The sequence below is a fragment of the Haliotis rubra genome, unplaced genomic scaffold, assembly GCF_003918875.1.
Source record: "Haliotis rubra isolate DU_JTF1 unplaced genomic scaffold, ASM391887v1 Scf462, whole genome shotgun sequence".
Lineage (NCBI taxonomy): Eukaryota > Metazoa > Mollusca > Gastropoda > Lepetellida > Haliotidae > Haliotis > Haliotis rubra.
Genome location: NW_025767149.1, coordinates 299418 through 323622, shown reverse-complemented (window position 1 = coordinate 323622; position 24205 = coordinate 299418). Strand labels below are relative to the sequence as shown.

Here is a 24205-nt window from a genome sequence, read left to right as displayed (position 1 = left end):
TAAAAGTAATTGTCAAATACATTGTTGTCGAACTTTTAGCAGAGTACAATAAAATGATTTAACACATACCAAAATTACTGCCTGTGAAATCTGCTTCGGCGGTGAGTGAGTTTAGTTTTACGCCGCTTTTTGCAATATTCCAGCAATATCACGGCGGGGGACACCAGATATGGGCTAAAAGGATCACCATGTGTGGAATCGATCGTGACGAGCCGACGTTTTGACCACAACGTTATCCCCTACAGCATTGATCAGTATCTTCTTTGAATTCCAAGCCAATTTTATATTTTTCAGCACACACACGAGGGTACTCGCACACGGACGCACATGTCCTCGCACAATTACATACATATACTTACATGTATATTTAATCATATATATAGATATATATATATATAGGCACACATTGTCTGTCTGTCTCTCTCTCTCTCGCTCTCTCTCTCTCGCTCTCTCTCTCTCTTGAAAAATAGAAACAATTAATTGAAATAAATTCTGTTAAAATACTTTATGCTGCAAACGTTTGTTTATTGTCTTACGGTAAATTGAGAGTGCTTTTTGAAACAGTCAAAATGACACTGTGATTCAGTTAAGTCATGTGCAATTGGTGTACAGTGATAATGATCTGATGATAATAATTGCGTGCTTTAATAATCAACATACAAGAGCTGTTCTAATAATAGTAACCACATTTGCAGAACAATGGCAATGCGGGGTTTTGAGCTGCTGTTGGTTGCACACCTTGTGTACATCCAAGGTAAGATGGTCGTCAACAATATTATCACTACTGTAATACTCTTAGGAGTTGTAATGAAACAAGGAAACTTGACTGCTATTTATAATTCCTTTAATTCAAACCTAAGTATAGTGAACGTCGGTTAGAGATTACCTTCAGTAACTTCATCACAAATACTAGACTAAGTACAACATATCAAATTCTGCCAAGCACCTGATGAATCCTTCCACCATGGTATTGTGCAAATACTTTTCAATCCGTTGGGTGAACTTAACCATGGCAGACTTTATTTTGATGTTTCCAGCGGGGACAGCTGCTACAAGGCTTTCTGGTTGGCTTTAGCAATATAACGTTGCCTTTTCGGAGCTAATTTGTTTAATTGTCAAATACAGTTTTGATCACATTTGGAACCTCCTGGTTCCTTCAGCTACAAAGCACATTTGGAATTCAAAAACATGCCATGGGTATCTTTGCTATCTGGTTTATTGCTATTGACTTTATGAGTGTAAATCAGAAACTGTGTGCCTACATAATTTACTGTTTTCCACAATATTGTTGTGGCACAAACTCATATTCACTCATTCACTGATGTTTGTTTCTTGTGTAGTTCCTTCGGGCTCGACATTCTCTACTAGCTCAGCTACTTATACTACTCAGCTGCCGTCGCCTACTCCAGTCCCAACGACTCCAGTCCCAACAACTCCGGTCCCAACGACTCCAGTCCCAACGACTCCGGTCCCAACGACTCCAGTCCCAACCACACCACCACCTACCAATGCTTCGGTTCAATTTTGTGGCTTAGATGACCCATGTCATCCCGGGGGCTATTGTCTCAATACAACCGGCAATGCAATCGGCTACAAGTGCAACTGTTCCCTTGGTTACAAAGGAGATAACTGCGCTATAGGTATGTAAACATGTGTCATTGCTATTGTACAGATTCATGGTGACACTATAGCTCATTTTCACCTCGAAGGCCCAACTGGAAACAATTATGTACATATAGAAAGAGATGACATAAATCAGACAGTGAATGACGAGCAGAAAGAAAGAATAACAAGGAGACATTTGAGATTTAGTTTTAGAGCGCTGCTCAAGCATACTTGAGTCACTGAATCATATTTTGTCCAGTCGGTTTTACTGAACAGTTACCTTAAAGACACTATTTCACAACGTACTTCTCTAAAAATAAATAATGCATGGAAGCTACCATATAATTTATTCCAAAAATATTTACGTATTTAGATTACAATATTAAATTAAAAAGTTCGAATGACTCTCGCGCCCTCTACCGGTCGAACATGATTTGAAGCGAACACTATAGAGTTATGCCCCTTCGAGCGCCTTTTGGAGACAGAACTAGACAAAATGACGTTAATGTCTGGCGCAAAAACATACGATCAACTTGTGATTTATTGAAACCAGTTATTGGCAGTTTTCGAAGTACGGACCAATTGTTTGCATTCCATATATGACAAATGTTTTCTCTTTGGAAGCTGTTCCCACGAAGTTTCAATTATCAATTTCAGGCCAGTCGTAATGGACAATAAGTTTTCTATTGCATCAATAGGAAGCTAAAGCGAAAGGATATGCCCCAATATATATGATATAGACCAAATTAATGTCGAAAATGTGTGATATTGTGCCTTTAAATGCTTCTATGTTTCAGAATACGACCCATGCCGTGTCAATCCTTGTCAGAACGGTGCCTCGTGCCGGTACAATCGTACTGAAGTAAGCACGTGGTGTATTTGCCCCATAGGATTCACAGGTGTCTATTGTGGTAAGTCTGGGTGTACAAACGACCGTATTTGGCCACATGTGAGTTTGAGGTTTTCGTTGGGATTCGGGTTCCTTTTCAGGGCCTCAGTAGCCTTTGCATGACCCAAGTGGCGACTCAGTAGATCGGATGTTTGGTGGTCACAGTGACATGGTTGTTTCCTGGATCGTATTGTTGGTGGGTAAAACTCAACTCACTCACTCATTCATTGTCATGACATAGAAATAAAACAATGTTACTCTATAATGAGATCACGATCGCTTCCTTATGTCAGATTGAGCTGTGAGTGAGTATAGTTTTACACCGCTTTTAGCAATAGTCCAGCAATGACACGGCGCGGAACGCCAGAAAGAGTTTCAACTTGGTACCTATATGTGGAATCGAACCCTGGTCTTCGGCATGACGAGCGAACGCTTTAACCACTAGACTTCCCGCCGACCATAAAAGAACTTTCTTTATCTATAAAGCATTAAGTAATATGTAACTTCTGATGGACCCCGTAGGTACACACAGTCAAAACAGCCTTTGGAATTTGTAAGCAATTGAGTGAGTTAAAGTTTAGAGTCACCGCGGCAGTATTTCAGCCATATCGTGACTAAAAATGATTATGAATACACACATTTTAAAAACCTGCAGACGAAGGACAATAAAACCAACTAGTTTATCACAGTATCAAGAATTACAACTAGCATTTGTCTCTAAAATGTGATTTCAAATTTGGACAATACAATATAAAAAAGGGCTGAGTATCACAAACAAATGAAGGTAGATCACCATACTAGGGACCATGGAGACTTATAGTACTTTTGCTACCTGCATGGGCCCTAGCTGTATTTACACCATCCCTTAAGCCGTTGGTGATGGTAGTTAAAGTTAGCCAAACTGTATAATCTCAAAAATACTACGTTTTAAAATAGTCGGTCAGCTTAATTTACCTCGAATGTTTTGGGACTTATGTACCCCCGCAGGAGGACATTAATTTTACAATATTTCAACCCCTGTGATGATACAGCCACACAATTTCAGCTGCTCAATTAAACTACCAAGTATAAAATATTTATCTATTCACAAACCATTTATAAAAAATATGCAACAATTCTATTTCTTTTAGAAAGGAAAGAATGAAATGGTAACTGACGCTTAAAAGATTGTTCACTGTTTTGACATTGAAATATTTAGCGCTGGTTTTGGTTTATGCAATTGATTTCCATTACGGATTAGTATTTTTGGGATTTTAGATTCTGCAATTGTTCAGCCCGAGTGCCCGAAACCTACGCCGTGCATGAATGGAGGCATCTGTAAAGAAACTGCGGACGCCTACACGTGTGGATGTCCATCAGGAACCACCGGAACCTTCTGCGAGACCGGTACATGTTTAACTGTCTTCCTGCTCCTTCTTATGGTGATAAATGTCATGACTACGTAACAACCGTGGAGTCAACGTTGTTTGCAGACTCTTTCAGTGTTGTAACAACCCCTAGTGTACAGAACATAACACTGTGCACTTAGAAGAACCCACGAATCCGTTGGTAAATGACCAAATTGTGGTCACATGCATACCTGCAAACACGTAGTTGCAGGTACAGTAACGTCCGGTAAAACTTGGACAAAGTAATGTGACTATGTGTGCCAGTCCATACAGCTGTGAATGGGTACCTCGTAAGGATGGGAACGTCCCACTAACTCAGAGCGCCTGGTGGCTGCAAGAGTTGTATGATCCCTGGGGAGTTGAGATTGATAATACGATGTGCCGTTGAGATTGACATCCAATGATCGGGGGAAAAACAAAGCGCCTGTGAGCAGCCTAGCTGGAACTCGGCGTTATATATAAATAGATTTCCGGTTTAGGAATGGACCCCAATAACACAACCACAGCTATCTTTGCGATGTGGATTGTTACAATATCACCTGTGAAGATCTGATCTTCAGCTTTCTCTGCGATGTGGATTGTTACAATATCACCTGTGAAGATCTGATCTTCAGCTATCTCTGCGATGTGGATTGTTACAATATCTCCTGTGAAGATCTGATCTTCAGCTATCTTTGCGATGTGGATTGTTACTCACAATATCACCTGTGAAGATCTGATCTTCAGCTATCTCTGCGATGGGGATTGTTTCTCATAATATCACCTGTGAAGATCTGATCTTCAGCTATCTCTGCGATGTGGATTGTTTCTCACAATATCACATGTGAAGATCTGATCTTCAGCTATCTCTGCGATGTGGATTGATACTCACAATATCACCTGTGAAGATCTGATTTTCAGCTATCCAATCCAGGCCCGCTGGTCGACTCATGAAATCATATCCTAATGCTCATGATATCAATCACTGGACTGCCCAGAAACAGATTCCAATAAGTGTGAAGGACCAAATAGTTTATTGATTTGGTTGGTTTGTTGTTTAACGCCGCACTCAGCAATGTCCCAGCTTTATGGCGCGGGTCTGAAAGTAATCGAGTCTGGACCAGACAATCCAGTGACCAACAGCATGCGCATCGATCTACACAACTGGGATACGATGACATGTGTCCAAATAGTTTATAAAATGTTATGAGAGGACCACTATAAAGCGGCGATGACACCATGTGATCCCGGGAAGGGAAAACAAGTCCTAACCGACCGGTTACACCAAACATTAACATAATTTACCTAAACGAGTAAATGTTTACAGCCATGACTCCGCACAAAAGCAAACCTGTCAAGGAGCGGAGGTCTGTGAACGAACCAGACAATCAAGTGATCGATCAACCAGAATCCCGTTGTGAATTTTGAATTACGATTGCAATGATCAGAGATTCCGTAGTTTTTTAAGAAAGAAAAAAGTGCTTTATTGCACAACCCATTTGTGTCAGTCTTAAAATTTCGGACAAAACATTTCTTTTCTAGTTGTCTCAGTATAGACACTGAGGTTATAAAACTAGCAGAAACATCAGCCCAGCTGTAATAAATATAAAACGCTTGTGCAAAAGAACCCAAACTAGTATTTGGTTTAGGTAAGCTCTTCTTTGGAATCCATCAGTTTTATGTATACCACTGATTCATCACTCAATTATTTTTCCAGCATGCAATCGAAGTAAGACAGACCTTCTCCTCATAGAAGACGCCTCTCCATCCGTCACGAAAACCCAAGACTACGCTGCAATGAAGGAATTTGAAACTAAACTGATCAGTGATACGCGAATAGATCTGTCAGCTGTCCATGTTGCTGAGGTGGTATTTGGAGAAGAAGCCAAGTTGGGATTCTATCTCAACACCTTCCAAAACAAGTCATCCCTCCGAGCAGCCATTGCTAACTCTAGCAAAGAAGGAGGACCCACACATCTTGCTAAACCTATCTTGCTGGCCGACCTCAATGTGTTTAGCGGGAAACATGGTGACCGCACTGACGCCACAAATGTTGTCGTCATGTTCACTGACGGAAGGAGCAGAGACGCAGGGAGCTTGTTCATAGCTGCTACTCTTCTCAGGAGGAAGGCACTTGTTTTTGTTGTAGCTTTGACGAACGAGCAGGACCTAGCCAACCTCAAAACCATAGGATCAGGAGCCGGTTTCTTCACTGATAAGCAGAAAGCTTTGAAGACCATCAGCGACACTCTTGCTGCGTACAACTGTTAAGTGGCTGCTGAAATGAGACGAGTGTCATGGAAATAAAAAAAGCATTGACTCCACCTTTCAGTGTTAACTTTTTTCTAAGCCTTAAGTCTTCTCCCGGCAAAGAGCTCAACTATGTGACTGAGGTTGTATCTAAACAATCATTTTCTGTCTTGCTGGAAAGGACGACACAAATCAGTTGTGTAAAATGCCCACTCGCGAAGGTCCGGGTTAGAACTGGTCTTCAGCAACCCATGCTTGTAACAGGCAACTAATGAGATCGGGTGGTAATGCTCGCTGACTTGGTTGATACATGTTATCATATCCCAAATGCGTAGATTTATGATCATGATGTTGATCATTGGATTGTCTGGTCCAGACTTTATTATTCATAGACTGCCGCTTTATAGCTGGAATATTGCAGAGGAGCTTTAAACAACAAAGAATAGTAAAATGTCGTCGGTGGAGGAATAAGTGGATTATTGCCAAAGGTGGTGTAAACCTCGGTCACTCACTCTCACCCATGCACTCACTCACTCACTCTCACCCATGCACCCACTCACTCACTCACTCACTCACTCACTCACTATTACTTGTGTAAAATGGTCAACTTTTGCTCCGATCATTGGATTATGATAGGGGCACATGTTGGATATTGCTAAAAAACAACAAAGAAGTACAAAACAAAAAACGGTACATTAACACCCTTGCATGTTAAGTAAAGACACCTGCACGTCTAATAGCCTCGTCTGAGCAAGAGTGTAATGACGCTCTTTGAATTCGTCGTGGAAGGAGCATACTCGATTGTACCTCAAACGTTGTGGCATGTGGCAGAACACAACACAGCTTGTATTACGCTCGGGCCGGGATACTCGGTACAAATATACACTTGAGACTACATGGGATGGAGGGATGGTTTACAAGGAAAATTGTACAATTTACATGATGGTATTACAATATATATATATATATATATAAAACACTATATATATTAAACACTATATATATATATATGTTTGAAGAAAGGGCAGAGAGAAATGTAATGAAATTCATCGCCAACATCACACGAGGTTACACAATCATTCTTGGGGTGGAATTTTGTGCCACCTACCCGTCCTACTTCTATAGGTGAACGGTGGCAGGAAGTTCTAAACAAGAGGAATTTAAAAGTCAATGAGAAAGGGATATATGTGAAATATTTTTGAAGGACAAGTTCAGTTTTGAATACGCGAGAAGTGGTGCCCCTAGAAGTTGGCGAGTGATCAAACTGGGATACGACGTGTGAACCACGTCAGCAAGCCTGACCACCTGGGTTGCTGAAGACCAATTCTAACCCGGATATTCACGGATATTGAATACATGTAATACGCAAAGCCAATGACTCGATATGGACCGTTCTTTCACGTAAACAACAAAACTGAATTCTACAATCGTGTGTATCACAAGGTATCAGTATAGGAAGAGGTATCTGTTATAGGAAGAGTAACGTGTGACCTGGTCGTATAAACCACCCTCATTCACCATACAGGGGCGCGCCAGAAACATGTAATAGAGGTTCGATTCTCGGTTCGCCCAGGTCTTTTGGTTTGTCAATACCATCCTTGTGTTCTTGCGTTTCACCAAAGTGATATGCGTCTGAGACCTGCATTACTTCGGGTTTTCCTCCCCCATGAAGCAGACACACCGTGATAGAGAGAGAGAGTCTTTATTTCCTCCAGACGATCATCCGAAGATCAAACATATTATATACATGTAGATACAAGAAAGGGGGCAAAGTTACAAAATTGATATAGATGTATATACAATTATATTAATCAAGATGAATACCTAAAGCTACAATTAACATAAGAACATACATGCATATGTGTATACAATTAATTTATACAAGAAACTTCCGAAAGTGGACATACATCATTATAAATCTGCAGAGATCAATCAGTGTAACATTGTAGGAGATGTCTTATTCGGTAAATGTATAAAGAAAATCGTAAAATGATTGTTTCCCATGTCCCTTGATCAACATTATCATTAAAAACAGTTTCACCTCCAAATAGAAAAGAGAGCATATCGAGTTCATCCTGTGATTCAAAGGCAACATAGGTTTCCACATCAAGATTGTCAATTATAAACACAAAAAATTCGTTTCTCTCAGTGTGAAGTTGTTCACAGTGTAGGAGTATATGAAAATCATAATCATAACTATATTTGTTGCATAGGTCACATTCTTTACATATTTTGCCACGTGATGAGATTTTAATACATATTTGGAGGGCAGATTTATAATTGGGATGCAAGTATGCCAATTGCCAGAGGATATGATAGTTTAACTTGGAATGGACCCGTGCATAAAGCGTCATGTTTGTATTAATTGAGGTTTGCATAACCCATCTGTGTTCTTCATAGCTATGTACAGATGTATTTACAATTTTTCGCCATTCGTACTTTGGAGGGAATACACCTTCTTTAATATATTTATCTATGTGTACATGTAAATTATGTTTGTAGAGTACTGATAGTAGATCATCATAGATTGAAGGGGATTTTGTAGATGTGGTTATTGCTGCACAAAATATGTTTTTGGCAAAATTATTACAAGAGATTTTGCATAGACGTCCAAGAAAAATGAGTTGACATTTGTCGATGTAACCAATGAGTGTCCACAATCCCAAATTTGCAATAGTAGAGTCTGTTGGTGATCTTTTATCAAGCCCCTGCACAATACGAGCAAAATATCGTTGTGTAAGTTCAAGTGCATCGGCTTGTTGGCCTCTAATATTAGGTAATATTTCACAGCCATAGAGACTTGTTGTAAGTATATATCTCAGCCAGATTTTGACGCATGTGAATGGGTGGAGTTGAGAGTGATGAAATCCCGCAGATCTTAGGGAATTTATGTTTTGTCTTGCTTTTTGACAATACCTAACGATTCTTGTTTTTGTTGAGAGATTATCAGTTAGGAGAACACCTCCATAAGTAGTTGATTCAGACTGGGGGATAGGCGTATCACCAAGGCGGTACTGGAAGTTAGAATAAGTGGATTTTCTTTTGCTGAAGACAACTATAGTCTAACGTAGTCTAACACAATAGGCAAGACGTAGTCTAACACAATAGGCAAGACGTAGTCTAACACAATAGGCATGACGTAATCTAACACAATAGGCAAGACTAAGTGTAAAACAATAGGGAAGATGTAGTCTAACACAATAGGCAAGACGTTATCTAACACAATAGACATGACGATATCTAACACAATAGGCATGACGTATTCTAACACAATAGGCATGACGTAATCTAACACAATAGGCAAGACTAAGTGTAAAACAATAGGGAAGATGTAGTCTAACACAATAGGCAAGACGTTATCTAACACAATAGGCAAGATGTAGTCTAACACAATAGGCATGACGTAGTCTAACACAATAGGCATGACGTAATCTAACACAATAGGCAAGACTAAGTGTAAAACAATAGGGAAGATGTAGTCTACCACAATAGGCAAGACGTTATCTAACACAATAGGCAAGATGTAGTCTAACACAATAGGCAAGACGTTATCTAACACAATAGGCAAGATGTAGTCTAACACAATAGGCAAGACGTTCTCTCTCTCTCTCTCTCTCTCTCTCTCTCTCTCTCTCTGTTACGATACTTTATGCTTCAAACATTTTGTTTATTGTCTTACGAGAAATTGAGAAATTGAAGGTTTATTTCTATCCTTTTGGTTTCATAAAAGAAAGAAGCTTGGCTGTCCGGATTGTCAGTAGGATTATGTGAAATATTAAGGACGTATGCTTGGTGAATCGCCAATGCCCCAAGGCATTATTGGCACACAACACACAACGTGTATTCATTGCAGGATAATGATCACTATTGACCAAACAACAATGTTCCATACATATTCCGGAAAATTAAAATGTTTTGTAAAGTGGCTGGCATCGAAAACATCAATAGTTTGGAAAAGACCGTAAATGTTGAAACAAATATTTAGCATATTATGTCAGCAGAGACAATGATACATATTCAAAAGAGATTCTTTAATACTTGATAATATTTGTTATTATACATCCAAATCTACAGCTAACACTTTACGACTGGTCTCCTGTCTGTATATACGATCAATATGCATCAATTGCAAGTGAATCCACAGCATTTGATTTTTTTACCAAATGATTATTTTTACACATATGCTTATGTACACCTAAACCAAATTGGCCACACTGCTGTTTCCTGATTGGCTGATATCAGAGTGGGCGGGGCTTGTGTTGCATAATGTGATATCACTGATTTTGTACTGTTATCTACAGTTTGTTATGTTTTTCGTGTTAACGATAAAAAAACTGACTGTCAAGTCATAAACGTAACGCACACATGTGCACACCGTGCCCTCATGGTGGTCATTTGTTACAAAGTCAACCTAAAGGCATTAAAAAGTGTGTTTACAGACAGAGACTGCAAGGGAAAGGCGGCGTCGGCTGGTCAGTGCCCGTCCCTCCTTTTACCTGGCTTGCCTTTCTGCTGGTCTGCCCGTGCTCTCCCCGCTGTCTGGCGGCGTCTCCCACGTGTTTGCCTGTCCTGTCTAATCCTACCGGGCAGATGAACGACTGTCTACTTAGGTCGCTAATTCTCACGGGCATAATCTGCTTAAACTGGTCATAGTCTGAGTGAGTGAGTGAGCATGGTTTTACGCCGCTTTTAGCAATATCACGGCGGGGGACACCAGAAATGGGCTTCACACATTTTACCCATGTGGGGAATCGAACCCGGGTCTTCGGCGTGACGAGCAAACGCTTTAACCACTAGGCTACCCCACCGCCCCTGTCATATTCTGACAAGCTTGACATATAGTGACAAATAGTGTTACAATATGTTTAAATTTACACGAACTAAATGTGGCAGGAGCTCTCTATAAGAATTACAGGACAATAATGTGCATTACTTTTCTGGACTGTCCTAGGCTAGAAGACTGACTCAAGTTGCTATAAGTGCATACTACTTTCCTATTTTTCTTCTCAAGTGCAAGCATTAGTTCAAGCCGATGCAAAAGCTCTTTCACATTCCATACAGTAGATACGGTAATACAAAATGGCTGTTATAGCTTTTTCGCTGACAACACCATTGATGTTAAATAATAGATTCTAGATCCTGACTACGGATGCACATGACCAATAGCACCGGCGTAACAAGGGTTTCCTTGAAAATAATTGGAGAGATCCTTTGTCAAGTCGGAAACGTGAACATCAATCGTTTTCATAGCTTTGTTGTTTTGTTTCCTTACCATCTGAAACAGAAAAATCGTTATCCACAACAGTCGCACTGATCATGGTTTCTTAGAAATTAATCAAAATAGTTGAAACATCTTAGTTTGTAATGCAGCATTATTTACCATTCACGTTGCCAAAGCGGAAACACGTTTTAAAGTGGCGCTGAACTGTCCATCTTTCCTGGAGACCCAGGTTGGTAGAGTTTCAATGAAAGTTGATTAACATGTCTTATATTACATTATACATATCTTTACATATTTATTATATAGTCATTGTCTTATATAGTCATTGTCTTATATAGTCATTGTCTTGAGACTGGTCCCTAATTTGGTGATCTACCTTCAGTTGTTGGCGATCTATAGCCAGTTTATATATTGTATTGTCGAAATAGTGCTATTAGTTTTAATTTTCCACACTAGTTTTAGTTGTAATTGTGATATTCTAGTTGTTTTACTGTCCTTCGTAGACAGGTTTTTATCATATACATATATTCCATTTCAATGTCAAATATGTTCTCGTCACGAAATGGCTGGGATATTGCCGATGTGACGTTAAATATTAACTCACTCACTCACTCTTCAGACTGGGGACAATTTATGGTCAACCCATGTGCTAAATGTGTATTAAAAATTTATATTGTAAATTTGTTATATCTCTATAGGTCAAGAAACCGTAAATATGTATTTTGCGATTGGCAACGACAGCGGAATATCGAAATCCTTGTCTTGAATATTGAAATACCAGCAAAAATATGAAGCGTATTCTTGACTAGGTACGCGCGGTCGCTACATTGGAGTCATTTGCCAATTATCACACACATGTCAGTTTCAATCGTTCCCCGGATGGGACTCAACCCCAAAAGTACTAGAATCTGTACTTTACTAAGAAAGGGTAATCCCAAATATAGCATATGTTACATTTCATCATATCCAAAATGGCATTTGGTATTCATAGTTTTGCGACAACTGGTTGTACTCGTGTAATAGCGACAGAAGGTGGACTGGTGGTCTTTTCGGCTGTGTAGATTTGATTGTCTATTGCTGCTTCGTATTTAACCCCCAAAAGAACCATTGGTTAATGTTAACCTACACCTACCAGATAATCCAGTGATCAACATCATGAGCATCGATCTACACAAGTGGGATACGAAGATATGTAGTCTACCATGTCAGCAAGCCTGACCACCCGATCCCGTTAAATCGCCTCTTACGACAAGCATGGGTTGCTGAAGATAATTCTAACCCGGATCTTTACGGATTCAATATCATGTATGGGCCTTTTATGCATCGTCTGTAGTCCAGTTGAAGTTTCAAAATTTGGTTCTGTGCAAGCCGATTTGCTTGTAAACCTCTACATATAAATTTTGAAATTATCTATTCATATTGATTTGATTTGAACAAATTCAATTTTGAGGCGATATTATTTGAAACAAAGTTGTCTGTATAGATATAGATATAGATATACATATACATATAGATAGATATAGATACATGTATATACATAGATTTCAAAATGATTATTCCATTCACAGCTTGTTTTGAAAACGCCAATTTCGTGCAAGCGTTTTTCATCATGTAGGTGTGAACATGTTTTGGGCATAAAATATCGTTAGTTGTAACGTCGGTTCTGTTGAATACTTTTATTACTCTTTGTAATAGCATATCATGAAACCGGTACAAACATTTTCTGAGCAATACATGTAAAGAAACAAAGAATCAGATGAACGAACCCGAGTTTGTGACGTGACGTGGAGACACATGTTTACACACCTGGAAACACTATCAAGGTGTAAAAAGTCGTGCACTCACCATGACATCGGTCATAAACATTGACTAGCCTTCTCGCGTGTATATGACGGATGACACCGCCTGGCCAGGATCCGCTTCCTTTAAATAAACTCCAGGCGTCATCACAGCAGTCGAGTCTTCTATCAGCAGTGACTTCTTTTTGGTGTTGAAAGGGTTTTAGTTATTTATATGTTCACCTTCAGCAGAGGGAGATTGGTAATCAGCTAGTATATGGAGGACGCGGTCTGGGAGTAGCATTGTGGTTTGCAGGAAGAGAATTAAACTATTCTGGTGGATATAGCATTCTAATAATAAGTGTATTTGTTGTGCGCTATTTTCCATCCGTTGCTCAAAGCGAAGACAATCTGATTATTATTAACCCGGGTAACCCAGGCTGCCTGTGTGGCGCTAGAAGGTTAATAGTCACATGACTTATCCCACCGGGTACCCGTTTTCTGCTGGGTGAGCAAACTCACTTCCCTAAAGTGAGACCACATCTATAGTATGACCAGAAATTATTGAGAATTTTAGAAATATGTTTAATTGGATTTGTATTATAAACAACCTTGACCAGCTATCAAGTGCTTGGTTTCATTCAAGAGAGACAACTCCGTTAATCCTTTTTCATTAGTTTGTGAAGAGTTATCCCCCTTTGTTTACTTGCTAGCAGACGACATTTTCAATGATCCTCAGTAAGGATGATTTAGAGAAGAGGAAGTTGATTTTAGAGTATTATAACAAGGTCATCAGATCAGCTAAAGTGATTTCAAGTAGAACAGGCATCCCTATGTCCACTGTTTATCGTGTTTTGAAAAATATTGCAGATGGATATAGCATTGAGCACCATTTTATATTATAAAATTGACTGTCGGTGACAGGAGGCGGCTTGGTATTGTTGTTTCTAAAAACAAACGAAGGAGTTTAGAAAACTTTAGGCTGGATATGATTGATAGAGGAACTCTGGCTGTCTGTAAGGAGACAATTAGAACTGAGCTGCATGCAACGGGTTGACAGAAAAGTCGAGGAATTCGATCACTGATCATGAAACCTGAACAAGAGCAGCGAAGGTTGAATTGGTGCTTACAGAAAGTTTAACTGGGACAATGTGATTTTCTCAGATGAAAGTTCTGTGTGGCTGTTTCTTAATACACTGAAATTCTGGACCAAACAAACAGAAAAACCTTTGTATCAGCGCCCAAAGTACAGTCCGAAATTTAACGTGTGGGGTGGCATATATACGTGTTAAGGCAACGCCCCTCTGTGTATTTGAAGGAAATATGAACAGTGAGCGGTACACAGATATTCTCTAGGGACATTTACCTCCATCTACTCAGGTGTTCTATGGAAATGTTTGGATTTTCCAGCAGGACAACGACCCAATACATCGTTCAAAGCATTCACAGGCCTGGTTTCGGACCCAAAATATGACATTATTAGATTGGCCAAGCTATAGCCCTGACCTAAATCCAAATAGAAAATGTTTGGGGACTTGTGAAGGAAAGTGTCAATAAGAAAAATCTGACAAATAGTGCTGAAATGAAAGAAGAGGTGGTCCGATATTGGGACAGCATGGACCACGACTTTCTAACTTCCTTGATCAGTAGTATGCCCCGCCGCATTGAAGCCTGCATTGCTGCCCATGGTGACTTGACAAAATACTAACTGTTCACCTGTATTTGAATCTGGAGTTATGTTCTGCTAACATTCATATTTAATACGTGAGTAATGAGTGAAAAAAATATAAAAATTACAATCTCTTAATTCTCAATAATTTCTGGTTGTACTGTATCACGTTTACCTCATTGTGGGGCAGGACTGAAGTCTCTCAGAAACCAAGCTGCCAAACACGGTCACTCTCCGCGCCTAACGTTGCTTAACTTCAACTGATTTGTGCCCTGAGCTCTTTACACAGGACTACACACCACCACGATGTTTACAACTTCAGGAAGTGAAGGATACTGATGTAAAACCAGCGCCAATATTTAGCTGAAATATTGCCGTTTGAGTCGTTAAACAACACACAAATAGTGCTGGTATTGGCATGCAACCTGCGATACGATATATCACGATACTAAAACCTTTAATTCTAAAACACCTTAATATCAAAACAAAAACAATGTTTATATGATAGAAACTTTAATTTGAAAAAAGTTACATTAGGCACTTTTTTAAAAAAACAAGTACATAAATAAAACATAATACTGTTATTTACCAAAATACATAGATCAAAAACATCTTTAATATCTGCATGTTGCTGGATGCTGTCACTGCAGTCACATAATAGAAAGAAATTTGTGCTGATTTAAAAAACGGCACATATTGACAGATATCGCGACTCGGCAATATTCAAAGTTAAACATCGATGTATCGTGTCCCATTTGATTTATCGTATCGAGATATACAACAATGTGAAAGTTTGTATAGATTCACTGTATCGGCGGCCCATGCATCGATGCGTATCGATGAATCGTCACACCACTACACACAAACAAACAGACTGATGTCAAACCGCACAATGAATGTCAGATAAAAGTGATGTTTGCCCTTGTATACATTACGATCATGTTACGACTTCCTGTTCATTCTCACAGTTGTGACATCTTTTTTCCCACAGATGAAAGCGTTTATTGGATTGCTTACTTGCCTGCTGATGGCTTCCCGTAGAGGTAATGTTCTCACATAGCTAAATCATTACTTGTTGGCTTGTACGATGGATTAAAGCACTGACGTGTCTGTGTTACATTTCATCTGATATCCACTTTACAATGCCTTGAAAGACTTAAAGATCAATTTGTCCAAACTTGGTCTTTTTTTGGATCCGTATTTTAGTAAGCACCCTTTAAGCCAGTGGTATTCAGTTTCGGACATTACGTCACAGATTACCAGGTGAACTGGGCAGATGGAGTAATTATATAATAAACCTTTAATGGAACGAACCTGTAACCTATGTCAGAGTCACTTCGTTGGTGATGAATACCATGTGCTTTTGTTTTGCGATTACTTTAGCGAATATAGAAAACTGTTGTCACCATACTTTTTTCCATCCAAGCGATATAAAACCTGTTACTCTAATTAAACTAGGAACAAATGTGTACTTAGAAAGTTAAGTAAACTGTTCTCTCTTTATGCTAAGTATGAGTCCTCTAGATAAGCAAATACTCCCATCTACCCGTACACAATATTCTTGATTTAGTATTTACATACAGCCAATTGTCCTACCACCATGCATGTATTTTAAATAATATTGTTCGTTGACCTTCATATGCCACGGATAGTGGCCTGAAAGTAATAAATGTTCTCTTCTGTTCAGCCTTCCCTTCCAACTAAAACCTGACCACCCGATCCCGAAAGTCGCCTGATTCACTTCAGACTTTCCTGTCAAATTAAGTCGACACATTCTGATAAAGGAACACTGTCAAAATATTTGCGCTTACTCACTATTTACATGACATAAATTATCTATGACTTCACCATTATGTTTCAGGAGGCAAGTGTCAGACTTTGACGGGCAAGACGTTTCTGCTGTTCACTGACACAAGGACATGGAGTGACGCGTGGAGTTTGTGCAACAGTCAAGGCTACCGCCTGCTGCATGTTGATAACCCAACGACATTGAAGGCTCTGGCTGCGTTGGTTAACTCTTCTTCAGTCACTGACAAGGTGTAGGTATTCTTAAGTTCATTTCCATTAGTCAGCTGATATGCTGCAAACATTCCCTCAGTGACAACGGATGATGAATTATCGGTTCTTGATCGCAAATCTCGGTTGGGAACTTCTCTCAGACATAAATCAGTGAGGACCGATGGGATGTACAGATCTCAACTTTCTTCTTCTCTCAGTACATCTTTTTTAGGACCCGTGACGGTCCGGGTTAGAATATTGATCTTCAGTAACCCATGCTTGTCGTAAGAGGCGACCAACGGGACCAGGTGGTCAATCTCGCTGACTTGGTTGACACATGTCATCGGTTCCCAATTGCGCAGATCGATGCTCATGCTGTTGATCACTGGATTGTCTGGTCGAGACTCGATTATTTACAGACTGCCGCCATATAGCTGGAATATTTATGAGTGCGGCGTAAAACCTAACTCACTCATTCACTCACTCTTTTTGTGAAAGATATGTATTCCTTTATTTTAACATGAACAGTGTTCCTATGATATTCAAAATAAAATCCAGTTCCGATATTGAAGTAGAATAATTAAAATGGAAGTAAAAGATATTCTAATATGACTTCAGTAAACACTGGATTATGATTGGTTAATTAAAGCCATTCAGACGTATATAATCACTTTATATACCTCTGATTATCCAACACAATACGTATTTTTAAAAATCGTAATAACGCAGAGAATGGAGAAAAACATACTGTGTTGGAATATTAGAGATATATAACGAAATTATAATATCTCTAAATTTATTATGTAAAGCCTCACGCTATGCGTTCGGTTCAGATCAAATTTAGAGCTATTATAATTTCGTTACATACGTCTGATTTTCCAACGCAGTATGTTTGTCTCTGAACTACAGACCCGTGAAGATGCGGGTTAGAATTGGTCTTCAGCAACCCATGCCTGTCATTAGCTTAGACTAACGGGATCGGGTGATCAGGCTCGATAACTTGGTTGTTGCATGTCATCGTATCCCAATGGCAGAGACTAATGCCCATGCTCTTCATCACTATCTTGTCTGGTCTAGACTCGATAATTGAAACACTGCCTTCATATAGCTGGAATATTGCTGAGTGGGGCGTAAAACAACAACAAACTAACAATATGATATAAATCTCTTCAGCCCATTTGTGAACACATAATGAATCGATTGTACAAGAGAATGACACAGTATTGGGTTAAGGTAGGCCAACAGTTATGTATTATGCACAATACTTAGACATACATTACATTTTACGTGTATGCATTTTCATTTTTCATATTGTCCCTTGGATTTGTTTCAGAGATCCAGGACAATTTATCAAAAGTTAAAGAAACTGTTATTTGAAGTTTACCGAGAAAACAATATAATGCGAAATGCTGGACTTTCTCATTTCCTCAGTAAAGCTTTCAAGAAGGTTTATGGTAGACATGTGGAGGAAATTTCTAAATTTGATGCATCAGCGACAAAAATTATGTCCGATGCAATTCCCTATTTTGACTTATACCATACGTTCCCGAAATATTTCAGGTGAACCATTGACTAGACTTAGCGTATGTTTATGACGGGTGTCACCGGTGGGGCAGGATACGCTCACCTTTTGGCGAACACTTGGTATCATCACTATCTCATAGTGATTCATAAACACATACTCTGTCATCGTATAGCATGGTGATAATGACTGGATTGTCTGGTTCAGACCCGATTTGTTTACAAACTGCATTGCACAGCCGTAATACTACTGAAACCAATATCTGCTCATGATATAGTCACAAATGTACAATCGACTCTGCTTTTGGCAGAGATATCTTATGAATGTGGAAAGGGTTCAGTTTCCAAATATGAGTCAGAATTAACTCAGTGTCGACACAGCCCCTAATCGGCCTATAACCACAAACTTGCGAAAACCAGAGTAATGGAGCAAGTTTGTTGAGTCTGCTTGCTATTCAAGAATGTATCTGATTATGTTCGCTGAAAGGTACTGGAAGAAATGCTGATCTCGTCTTTCAATCGATGAGTGAACATGGGTTAGATTTAACAACACTGTTTGTGGTTGTTTTTTCTGTTATGTTCTGGCGTGTGAGCTTAATGTGGGAGGAAGTCCCGAAGTAATGAAGGTCGGAGACGAGCACGGACATGGCTCTGACAAGCTTATAAACAGAATCGGGGCGAACCAGTCGTCTTTATTATATCTAAATGGTTGTTGGTAGACGGAAACATAACCAAAGTCTACATGCGATGGAGAATATCTTTTGAACGCACAGTTCATCGAAAAGACTGACTGACTGAGTTTGGTTTTACGCCGCTTTTAGCAATATTCCAGCAATATCACGGCGGGGGACACCAGAAAGGGGCTTCACTCATTGTACCCATGTGGGGATTCGAACCCGGGTCTTCGGCGTGACGAGCCAACGCTTTAACCACTAGACTACCCCACCGCCCTCATGGAAAAGAAACAGTTTGGTAAGGTACGACTGTATAACATGTACAGGAATGTTATGGAGGGTACTGATGTCAAACAAGCGAGGCCATGTAGCAGAATATTGCTGAGTGCGGCGTTAACCAGCACAAAAAACAAATTGCCGTCAAACCGCACTATGAATGCTCCAATAAAACATGTTTCCTCTCGTATACATTTCGCTGCATTTCGTCATGCTATGCCTTTCTGTTTATTCTCACAATTCTGAAATTCATGTTCTCTCTGTGGTACAATGAAATAGAAAGATTGCACGTCATATGACTTTCCATTTGTAGCAATGACAGCATATGGATTGGTTTGAGCAAGGAAGAGGACTCTCAAGATAAGTTCTATTGGGATGACTGCACTGCCTTGAATTCCTCCTTCACAAACTGGCATCGCGATGAACCAAGGGACCAAGACACAAACGCCTGTGTCTACATGGACACGGCCACCTTCATGTGGAGGGCTGACTCTTGCAACAACGACCATCAGTATCTCTGTGAGAAAGACACGGGTTAGTGGAAAATCCTTCTGAGAGCAAGTGGCAGCTGAAGACATGCTCATGGAGATGTCGGCATCGTACACTGAACCTTGCTTTTAGTCGCGAAATATTTTGATTATGGAAATGTATTTTAATGTATCAAAGAAAGTTTCGAAAGTTGTACGATTTCGACTTAATCATGAGCAAGTGTTTATGTACTTCCACCAAATAGTGATGGTAAATTTGATAGCGAAAGTCAATGACCATATCTTTCTGCTAGCTCAAAATGTATGTGTCTCGTTTAACACTTAATGGGTAATCAGTAATATATCCTTTGAAATATATGTTGTCTGTTCTTGATACAATACTTACATGAAAAATAAAAACGTATCTAATACCCACCATTCCATGTGATCGACAGTACAGGGTTCAAATTTACAAAACTTAAATCACAGCCTGCACATCTTTTGTATGACACGCTTCAGAGCCATCATGTTTGTTGCAGGTGCGTGTGTGTACACGTATGGCACTGCTACCTGTGAAGCTACGTATATATCAATTTACAGCAAGGTGGAGAAACAAGAGGACTGTGAAGAGTTGTGCAACACTGAGATGTTATATGGCAACTTTTGCTGGATCTACCTGCATTTTGTTGGCCAGTGCACTCTGTACTTTGACGAGGATCCGTTCAGATGTACAAGTTATCCTGTCCACACAGACACATATGGATTTCGAAAGTGTTTCAGCTGTAAGTTTCAAAGCTATGTCAGCAGACTAGTTACCCTTATCATCTAAAGCATGTTGGCGCTTCGATAAATTCGTTTAACATTGTTGAGAATGTTCTAGTGTACGAACAATGGAATATTTCTTGATTGATGTTGATTCAACATTTCACTCTCAAAGGGATTTGAAGTACTGTAATATTATTGACCTCCTGAGAGGGTACGTAGCTTTCACGGTAAATTCAAACCTAATAATATTTTTAAGCGTAGCATATATGTTCTTTTAAGTTATGGCTTGATTATCTAGAATTGCCAATAGCTGAAGGGAGAGTGTAAATCCAGCTGGGATCCATGCAAGAAGCAAATGTACTGTAAGTCCCCATGGTCCCTAGTATGGTGATCTACCCTCAGTTGTTGGCAATCTATAGCCTGTTTTTACATTGTCTTGTCATTTTTAGTTCAAATGTTTTAGATTTAATCACTAGCTTTAAATGAATATCCGTGATACACTAGTACTTTTACTGTTCTTCGTCAACAGGATTTTAATTTCTACATTTATTGATCTATGATATAATCATTAATTGTTCTCGTCACGATGTGGCTGAAAATTGCCGATGTGACGATAAATATTAACTCAGTCACTCGCTGATTCAACATTTCAGTTGTCACTCAGTCGTCCAGCGGAACCTCAGTAGCCTCCTCCAGAGGTCATAAATGTACGGCAGCTACAACTTCCGCCTCGACATCAGCTACGACCGCTGATACTGCTACAACCACGATATCTGTTGCCACAACCGATGATGCTACTACTACTACTATCCCTACGACAGCTACTACTACTCCCACCACTACCAATACACTTGCCACAACAACTGAAACGACTACGACCACTGCTACTGACGCAACTACTACCACATCTGCAACTACTGCTACATCTGCTTCAGCTACTGTCACCACGTCATCTGTGACAACTACCGCCACCACTGCATCTGATAAATCCACTGACCTAACTAAATCCTCATCTTCCCGACAAACAGCAACGACAGCAACCTCAGACTCTACAACTGCAAATCCAGGTTTGACAAGTCCCACGAGGGACGGTGCAACCACTTTTACTGCTACAGGTAGTTCTGCAGTGACAAATATTGGTTGGCTGAAGACTGCAGCGAATACCACATCAACTACATCGACAACATCAGCTCCATCAACAAACACAACTGTTACGATCGTTCATGCCGACACTACTACCGTAACTTCCAGATCTTCGCCATCGTTGGCATCACCCTCATTCACCTCAACAACGCCTAATGCCGTTAACAGCAACCCAACGTCGTCTTTTGAAACTCCGTCAACGTCCACGGCCATCGTAACGTCTCAAGTCTCAAAAACAGCAACGTCCTCAATACAAAGTAAGGCATATCACTACATTTATATTTGATGCCTATATCATGGGTATCGTGGGCGTTATTTGATACATCGTATGATTCAGCATCTCACAATAGGCTACGTTCACCTCCTGGCCGCAATTTCAGCTCTCGTTTTTTAATGTATTCTTTCGTTTGCCTGGCACATTTTATGTATACAAACAATTGCGAATGCAATACTTCTGACACTACCTGTGAAGATCCGGGGTAGAACTGGTCTTCAGCAATCCATGCTTGTCGTAATAAAAGAGGCGACTAACAGATCGCGTAGACCGGTGCTCATGATGTTGATCACTGGATCGTGTGATCTAGACTCGATTATTCACAGACCGCCGCCATATAGCTGGAATATTGCTGAGTGCGGCGTAAAACAACAAGCCAACAAACAAACTTCTGATACTGAAGTCTTTCACTAGAATTACCTGCATGCTAATGTATAGCATTCTCTAGAAATAAATGCGGTACAACTATTTCAATAAATGATAGAAACCTCCAGGAAAACAATTACGAAGATGAGTCGTTAGCCGAAAGCGGACGTCACAATGCGTTACGCATTAATGCGCCGCTGTATGTATGTTGATTCAACGTTTAGAAAGTGTTGTCGGAGGTTGTTATAATAGATTACTTCATCAATGCCTGTCAGATACCAGTTATCCTCCTTGTTTTGGAGGATAACCACTCCTTGTTTTGAAACAATAATAGCCAACTCTATAACGCTGAACGCCGTACAGGCAGACTCTAAGCGCATACAGCATGATGGAAATTATTACTCTGGATAATCCAAAATGCCTGTGAGGCACTAGGAAGTAAATAATTAGTGGACTTATTCCACCGGGTACCCAGTTTCTGCTGTGTGAACAGATGCAATTTTGAACAAACTCAGTTGATCAATTAAGACAACGTTTGCTTCGTTTTAGGGCAGGACAGAAGCCCTAGAACCTCTTAGGAGTCAAAGTGCCAAACACGGTCACCTATTCAATGTTGCTTAACTTCAACTGATTTGTGACCTGAAAACTATGCACAGGACCACATCACCATCACAATAAGCTTTCTCTCGCTTGTTAGATAACGTGGGACACGTAAGATAAATGGTATTTGACCGACACTCGTGTGATTTAATACTGTATGTCCCATCCAGGTAGAAACGTCTCCTGCCCCTGCATGATCTGCATCCCGGTAAAGAACATGACTTTGATCGACGACTTCGTGAAGGACATGATCGACTGGCTGAAAGTTGACCAATCAACTCTCTCATCGAAAAGGCGCATGCGTGAATCTGAACCGGATGACAGACCTTCCGCGCAAGTGATTGGCTATGGGGGGACCTTGTTCTTGGTGTTCACGTTCAGCATCGTCGTCATGGTGGACATCAGTCGGATATGTCATGTGCGAAACAAGAGGATGCCAGAAACACAGAAGAAGAAAGATCCTTAAAAGAGTCCCCTTCAAACAGGGGACGCATCAAATATGGAATTTCCCCATTTCTGTAGAAAGTTTATTAAATAGCCATTGAAACTCGGATGAAAGCCGAAACAGTTGCCGTGGCTATGGAAGTTTGAGGTCACAAGGACAGCTATAATACCTTATTAAATACCGAAATAATATCCTTCTTTGTTTCAGTTTAAACCACCAGTTTAACTTTTGTAAATACTACCTTATGTGTGTCAGTTTAAATATAAATTTTAACGTAAAAGAGCTGAGCCATTGATAAAACTTTAACAGACATGAGTTGTGAAGTATGCTTAAACTTTGGGTGTCCTCTTGCTTGCTTTTGGCGTAATGTTTTAGGTAATAATGCTGCTGTAAATAACTGAGTCTATATCTTGAGCATGTGTGTATTTATTGCCATTGAATAGCAATGAGACGAGTGATAACATGAGCGTATTCAACCCTAATGGAGGCACGTGTCACAGACACATGCAAAGACAAGTCAATTGCACACCTAAAAAGAAATGAACATAATTATGGTACAAGTCAGAATAAGGAACTGTATCGGACATAATTTTTATCAGTGAGGCCTCGTCCTCATTACTTCTGTATCATCTGTTGCGAGGTTGCAAATGCAAAATAAAAAATGTCTATAAGCATAAACTGTAGTAAATAAAAATGTTATCAGTTCTTTTTGTTGACATGATGTTTATTTTCACAAATATACAGAAGACGAAATGTGTCTGGACCAGAACTTGATTTCCATCTGAAAATATATTTTCAAGACAAGGTATCTAATATTAGTGTTTAGGTAAAATAATTTGAGAAGCAAGCTGACTGATTGTATATGGATTTAGAAAATGATTATTCTATGCACTTCTG

The 24205-nt window shown here is 39.7% G+C and overlaps 2 protein-coding genes across 2 annotated transcripts; both read left to right on the top strand.

Annotated features, from left to right (window-relative positions):
• Positions 1-705: 705 nt before the first annotated feature.
• On the top strand, positions 706-6010 carry LOC124290361 (protein delta homolog 2-like). The gene is given in 6 exon segments (XM_046727067.1): positions 706-754; positions 1341-1640; positions 2403-2516; positions 3752-3880; positions 5579-5907; positions 5909-6010. Coding segments are annotated over 6 exon segments (1023 nt in total).
• Positions 6011-15806: 9796 nt separating this feature from the next.
• Positions 15807-23329, top strand: LOC124290330 (mucin-3A-like). Its single transcript, XM_046727039.1, has 6 exons — positions 15807-15822; positions 16641-16785; positions 19562-19782; positions 20255-20497; positions 21134-21880; positions 23034-23329. Exons 1-6 carry the CDS (start codon positions 15807-15809, stop codon positions 23327-23329), a joined length of 1668 nt encoding a protein of 555 aa, XP_046582995.1.
• Positions 23330-24205: the final 876 nt, after the last annotated feature.